The following is a 7275-nucleotide window of genomic DNA, read 5'->3' on the forward strand; positions in this document are numbered from 1 at the left end:
ATTGCATTACGTAAATGGGGTGTGTTATTTTGTAATGTTGTTTTACTTTAGGCCATTTTGGAATATTTCTAGCTGCAATTAGGTGTAATGCTTTTTATCCTATCACAGACTAATAGCTTAATGTAAAATATTAATTTTTGAAACGTTCATCCGTAAGCTGACATTGATTAGTTCAAAATAAGCAATTACTGGTCCCCCGTGCATTAATGGTACAGCTCAAACAGTGATGGCGGACGAAACATCGGAAAGGAGTCCTGCAAGTTGACAAAAACCCGTTCTCACGAATTCCTTGCGTACATATCCCAGGTATGTCGGCGTTTTCTTAAGCCTGTTACCACATCACCGCCGTTCAGCTACCTTTCACCCGGTTGTACTGCCGCTGTGTTTAATAAATTGCATTTATAGTCAGTTATGTGGGGAGGGGTGTTTGTGTTTGGTTTCTTGTCGGCTATAATGTTTTATTTGTGGCTCATAGAGATTGACCTCGCTATCTGCTGCCAACTGAAATCTGTAAGATTCAGTAATGATAATGTTAAGAACTGAAAAGAAGGTTCTCTTTGGTACCGCCTGGGTTTGATAGTTGAATATAAATGAAGGAGGTTAGCATAGCTTGCATAGATGGAGGGACTCTATTCTAACTTCCTTGGTATGAATATACAAAAAAAAAATACGAAGAGATTAGGGTACGTTACTGTTGCTTATGACTATTTATGAGACCAAAAACGATATTTTCTGTATTACTGTTTTCTCCTTTAGTACTAAGTAATAGTCAAATGAACCATGGAATGATGTAACATTACAGTATTAAATACGGAAGATCTGTTTAAGGTATAGTATATACACAATGCAGAAAATATACAGCATCATGCAGTTTATCTTCTCATCGCCTAGCATAGCTGTACTGAGCAGGCCTGAGTGATGGAGGTTGAGGAGATCTGTCCTCCCATCAGCCACCTGGAGCAGCCGCCCCGCGGACAGGTGCAGTGTCATGTGGAGGGGTGTGGCCAGACGGTAGCCAACCAATCAGCTCTCAGCATGCACATGGCCAAGAGACATGGCCTACCAAGGGTAATTAGGTTCATTCATGTTATGTAATATCACAGTAGATATCATCTGGCTACATATGGTGTGTTACGCTGAAAGGCGGTTATACTGGCTATACAGATACAGATATGGAAATCAGAATGACTAAACACAATACTAGTAATCAGGCTGTCAATTAATAAGGAACAAATACTGTACTTAGTGTTTTCCCTGGCTTTTGCAATTAAGTTAACACAATCCACATTGTACCCACAGTCCATGGACACAGATTTGGCACCCTTCACAAAAGGGAAAAAGAAGAAGACCATAAAACACTTCTACTGCCCTGTAGCTGACTGTGAGAGGAGGCTGGGCAGCAGGAGACCTTTCACCTCCATGTTCCTCATCAAACAGGTGTGTTCAACACTTCCAATCAGTGTTCAAATGTTTATGATTCTCATACAACTTTAGAATATACAAACTATATGTAACAGTTATATGTTAAGTGTTTCCAGCATTGTCAGTGCCATCATGTTAAGAAAAGTGTAAAACTAAAAGAAATAGTTGTTGTGATGATTTTGCAAATTACATGGAATTATAGTTTGTGTAGTACATGTAGTTATGTGGACCATCCTCCAGGATCCAAGTTGAGTTCTAACAATTAGCGCTTTGCCCCCAGCATTACGCCCGTATGCATGCTGAAAAGAAATTCCACTGCACAAAGTGTGGCTTTGGCTTCGCCTTCAAGAAAGAGCTGGAGAGACATGAGAAGACATGTGGTCAGATCTGGCACTGCAGCTGTGGCTGTCCTTACACCACCATGGAGGCCCTGTGGACACATGCTGCCAGGAAGGGACACTCTCTTCCTGACAAACTACTGAAGAAGGATGACTCTAAAGTGTAAGTTTTGTTGCCATGCACATTTTGTGCTGTTAACAGTCCTGTTGTTTTCAGGGGGATACAAAGAAACTAATTGTGAATTTTTATAATTGCAGACAAAATGCCAAGAGAAAGTCTCAGTCTATCCCTCAGTCACAGCCTGTCAAGGTCATTGTGATCCTGCCCAATCAGGTGCAAGGTACACATCCTCCTACTGCTGCTTCAGTACAGGCACAGTCATTGGTCCATCCACCTGACTGCGTCAGCCAATCAGGTAGTATGACTAGGTCTCAGCCTGATGTAATTGGACAACATAATACTTCATCACACAACCAATCAGCAAGTTATCATCAAGTACAACCAGTTTGCCACACCACTTTTTCTTCTGTGAATAGGAATCATGTATCATGTGCAAAGATTCCATCATTTAAGCACAGCAGTGTTTCTTCCAATACACAAGAGAAAGAAAAAGTTGTTCCAGCCACTAAAATTAGAAGGTATGTCCAAATACTACCCAAGCCAAAGGTACCTTCCATATCCTATCATGCTGTCTCTGGTACTAATAAGTTGTCACAAAATTCTTCAACATCTGTACGATGTGAGACAGCCGTGCAAGCCACAACTACATCTGTGTGTGAAGTAGGGATACAAACAGCTGCACCGAGCTACATCAAGAGAAGACAGAGGATTGCTAGACAGAAGGAAAATAAGGAGGTGGACACTCGAGATGAGGGCACACAAACGGCAGGCAGAAAAAGAACATCAGAGAAACTGATCACTCAAAATGTGCAGACTGACTGTATACCTCTCAGTACTCAGATTGCCAGTAGACGGTTAGAAAACCTTGTCACTCAAAATGTTCAGACAGACTCTATTCCTCTGGACACACACAGTGCCTCCAGAAGACTTGAAAAGCTTGTCACCCAAACCATTCAAACAGACAGCCATCCCTTGCAGATGATGCCTCCGGGGCAGGCACAAACAGACTTGTTTGCACAGAGGTCGTCCACAGCTGTCCAGGCACAGCTAAGCCCTCCAATGTTGAGGGGTGTTTCAAATGCATGGATGCAGGTGGGAACACCGCTGAATTACACCACTAATGTGCAGACGCAGACATCCCGCCCTCAGAACTGTCACACACAGACCCCGTACCTGCACAACCCACCGTCTGCAGGTCTGCAGACTACAAGGGAGGGTCTGGGCTTCCAAGGACAGGCTGGATTCCCCAGGGAACAACAGTTCCCCTTGCCACAACAACCAGGAATTACGCAGGGATGGCTGACCGTCCCAACTCTCACCAACCCCATCTCACATATACCCAACATGGGGGAAGGAAACATATTGCTGCCTTCGTTCATTCCAAGTGTACCTCGGTCCTCGGATGGTTTCCTGAGTGGAGGCACGCAGACAGACACGATGTTCCAGGAGGCAGGATCCCTGTCTAGTGCACAGACACAAACCTTACCCCTCCCCTCTGACATTGAAGCCATGATCTTTGAGCACACATCCACACAAACCCTGGAGTCCAGTAGTATTGGCATTGACGGCAGCGGAGCTGACATGTCCTCTGTGGAGTTCTCCAGCATGGAGACTCAGACAACCGACCTTGACTTTGACATTGAAGACTTCCTGCTCCTGAACGACAGTCAGACCCAGACTAACCTGTCCTTTGCCTACCAGGACATGGAGCCGCTGCACTCCTACACTCAGACTGACCCTGAGTTTAACCTCCATGACCTGTTAATGTCCCAGCCCCACACAGACCTCCCCCCACAGCAGTCCTCCGCACACACACAGACCATGCAGAACACTGCTGACAACTTCCTCTCCAACATGGAGACTCAGACAGCAGCTAACGGCTTCCTGTTCCCAGAACTGGAGCTCACAGACATGGAGACTCAGGCAGGCTCCAGTTTTGTGGGAGGGGGGTCCGGAAATGCTCAGACTCAAACAACAATGGACAATGAGCAAGTTGACACACATACCCAAACATTATTGTCAGAGTTTGGATTTTTACAGTAACTATTACAGAAACAAGTATATGAACTAGAAGATAAGGTGATAATATGCATATTTATACATGTACAGTCTTTATTTTTTCTATGGTTGAGGAAAGAGTGTGTTCTTTTTTGAATGAAATTGATGGTGTTGTTCGCAAAAAAAAAAAAACTTACTAAAAGCTTCTTTAGTTTGAAAGCATAAAAGGTCAGTAATAACTCAAAAGTAGTCCTGCTCCATATCCAAAATGCGCACTTACATCATATCCTTGAAGCAAGACTGCACAGATCAATAAATGCATGTTTTCCTCAGTGACTACTGATAACAGGATCCTACATGACTGTGATAGTAATTCCATACACGTGTACATGCCACATTTGATATATTGCTTATCAGGATCATACACTACACATGGAAAGCAGACTTGACATAATGACACTTAAGTGCTTATATCAGCTATTATTAGGTATAGAGTACGTCATAAGCTTTTAATTTTTGCCATCAACACAGATGTAAGTGGCTTTTCAGGCAATTTTTGGAAACCCTTTCTGTGCCAAACATCCGGCCTTGTTCCTTTGACGTCAGTCGGTATAAAAGGTTTCTAAAGCTGCTCTCTTACATAAAAAGATGAAGTAACACACTGATGACAGGTAGTCATCCACGGCACTTAGCGGCTGTGGAAGGATGGGTGTGGGACTTGTTGCTAAGTGTAGGAAATTGAAGCAGGGTATTAATAAAACGTACACATGTAGTGATGCACAGGGCCATACCAGATGGAGGGACTATGCATATGCCCAAGGATGGGCAGTAAGTAGTCCTGAGTAAGTACGTTGTAGCAACACTTTTTCCGGCATCACTACATCAATCTAAAATAAATTTGCTCAGTATGATAAGCTATTAGCTTCTTTGTGCGGTGCAGTGCGTTCTATGGCTTCAATTCAGTGCGTTCTATGGCTTGAATTAAGCAAACAAAATGAATGATGGCTTATAACGTGTTTCTTCCGACAAGGCCATGATGTCGATATGACGATGGGGACTGGCATTCTGCGACTGAGAGATCAATACTAATGCAATGTTCAATTGTCAAAGGGGTGAGACGCGTACTGTTACGCCCCCTTCCTCAAGGTTTCTTCCCATTTCAAAAGTATCATTCCATGAATGTTACTGCTTTCTGTCAGTTCTCTTCTGTTCCCTTGTACGGTCTCCCTCGCACAGACATTTGTCATGCACATTTTTGCATATTCCGTAGGTCACATCCTGCCCAACATCTCACCACAGACCTGCCCATCGATCATAGTAAGGACTTCAGTAAATAGTTAAAGGTCGTCCGATCCTATTTGTACCAGGCCTCAAATCGATCTCGGGAATACCATTGTCCCCGTGTTCTTTTGAACGCCAGCCGTTCTCAGTGTTACTCTGTGGAAGTTTTTGTCCGCATCCGCCGAGATGGAAAATGCGATTTCAACCGAACGTTCTGTTTGGGTTACTAAAGGACTTTTTGATTGACGTCATGGAATCCATTACCTACTCAGAGGCTAGAATATGAGTACGAAAATACATTTTGTAGCTGCATAGCATTGAGCGTTTTGTAAACATTGCACTCTTAAGTAAGTGTGCCACAAAATACTAGTACTACGGTACCCTCTACCAGGCTAGGCTTCGGAAGACGACTGGAAAGAGTAGAAATTGGCCAACGCAAAGAGAGACTGTACTCTCTAGCGGACCATCTCCCCCGACATGTTATCTCTCTCTATTTGGTCAATTTCTACTCCTTCCAGCCGCTTCCCGAAGCCTGGTAGAGGCTAGAAAAATACGACCCGTGACATTCATGGTCTTTATAGCTGCGTGGCACAAGGACTCCTTTCTTTCTTGACCAGGGTAGCCATATATGGTGCTTCGGTCTTCCCCCTAACGGCTACAGGTGTTCCATGTTCCCATCTATAGCTGGCCACGACACCCTATCCTAGATACGGACCCCACCAGGGCAAAACAACCCCCACCGCCCTGGGCGGCTCTTCATACTTTCCTTTCACCGCACTGGTTCTCGGGTGTCGCGGGTTTAAAAGAATGCGCTCACCCTTGAAAACCACGGTTAGGCGGCAGTGATAAGTCTCTATAGACACAGGAGAACCGCGCACAATACTCCACGGGATTAATGGGAACAATCGAGGATTCTTATTTTAGGCCTTTTCCTTTGACTTTATTGAGATTGCAGCAAGGTTACCTTTTCCTTTAATAGTGACGAACGTCCCTTGTTGTAAACAACGGACATTAAAACTTTAGAGGTAGGGCATATTATCACTGAGCTTCTTAGCATCAATAAAACATAACGATCTGGGACTGTTTTCATCAGTTATGATAGATAGAAATCACACGAAAGTTGTTTGGCAGTCGTTTCTTATCGACTATTGATTCTTTTGTTTAGACAATTGATCTGTTTTTGTCGCTTTTGCGGAGGGCGTGTCTCGATTCGTCACACAATCATGGGAACTATCTATCCCAGACTTAAACTCATATATATGTATAACACGTACATCGTAAAGATGTTAACACTGACATCATAAAGTTCATTTTAAGAAAAGAATGTCGGATGTATATTGAGCGAATAAATTGTAGCGCAAGTATTCCATGATTTATATTCTGAGCGGAGCCGCGCGCTCCAACAGCGGTCACAGCTCTCAGCGGTGAATTACTTGGAAATCAGAGGCGGCGATGTGAGGTCAGGTCTTTCATGTGGCTCATCGATCAGCCTGCCTGAGTGGGCGGGTGTGTGGACGTGCGGACACAATCCGATTATCCACGGCTTCTACACCGCGCTCTGTCTGAGGCGATGTATGAACTTGGGACACACTTCACTGCCTCTGGCTCTAATCCTGCACTCCGTCTGGGAGAAGTACATAATGAGAATTCTGAATGAAGCTGGCAGCTGGGAACTGTCTGTAGACTGTAGAGCGATGGTGGTTCAAAGCGAACTCAAAATGCGGCAGGCTGGCTCTCACTCTCAGACATTCATTCCCAGAACGGGACAAACACAGATACAAGCTCTGTCAAACGGTCTAGCAGTTTTATAAAGCATCATCCATCAGGCACATTGGCAAGTGTAACCTTTTCATTGGTGTCCCTGGGAGAAAACTAGTGATTTCATACATTGTCCCAGCGACAAGAAAACATGACCACCTGTTGCACAGGCCGTGAAATAACCTTCAGAACCAGCTGGCGTTTTCGTACAGGAGGTATAATTAGGGCCAAAATTGATACATCAGAGATGACAGGGCATGTCATCACTGTCTACATGTTGTCTGTCTCGCAGTTGAAATAGAAGGAAAGAAAAAATATTGCAATATTCTTTCAGTGAAGTCAAGCGACATGTATGAT

The 7275-nt window shown here is 44.0% G+C and overlaps 1 protein-coding gene across 1 annotated transcript; it reads left to right on the forward strand.

Annotated features, from left to right (window-relative positions):
* Window positions 1–184: 184 nt before the first annotated feature.
* Window positions 185–4856, forward strand: LOC109474010 (ATM interactor-like). Its single transcript, XM_019774216.1, has 5 exons — window positions 185–306; window positions 897–1068; window positions 1300–1437; window positions 1703–1923; window positions 2019–4856. The coding sequence occupies exons 2-5, from the start codon at window positions 919–921 to the stop codon at window positions 3922–3924; spliced, it is 2415 nt and encodes an 804-aa protein (XP_019629775.1). The 5' UTR covers window positions 185–306; window positions 897–918; the 3' UTR covers window positions 3925–4856.
* The last annotated feature ends 2419 nt before the right edge of the window (window positions 4857–7275 follow it).

The sequence above is a fragment of the Branchiostoma belcheri genome, unplaced genomic scaffold, assembly GCF_001625305.1.
Source record: "Branchiostoma belcheri isolate BF01 breed outbred unplaced genomic scaffold, Haploidv18h27 scaffold3, whole genome shotgun sequence".
In the NCBI taxonomy this organism is placed as follows: Eukaryota; Metazoa; Chordata; class Leptocardii; order Amphioxiformes; family Branchiostomatidae; genus Branchiostoma; species Branchiostoma belcheri.

Excerpts from the sequence above, each read along its gene's own strand:
- LOC109474010 (XM_019774216.1), top strand. The coding sequence starts at position 919 with ATGGAGGTTGAGGAGATCTGTCCTCCCATCAGCCACCTGGAGCAGCCG. Across the intron at positions 1,069-1,299 it reads AGAGACATGGCCTACCAAGG|TCCATGGACACAGATTTGGC; the intron begins GTAATTAGGTTC and ends TTGTACCCACAG. Across the intron at positions 1,438-1,702 it reads CCATGTTCCTCATCAAACAG|CATTACGCCCGTATGCATGC; the intron begins GTGTGTTCAACA and ends CTTTGCCCCCAG.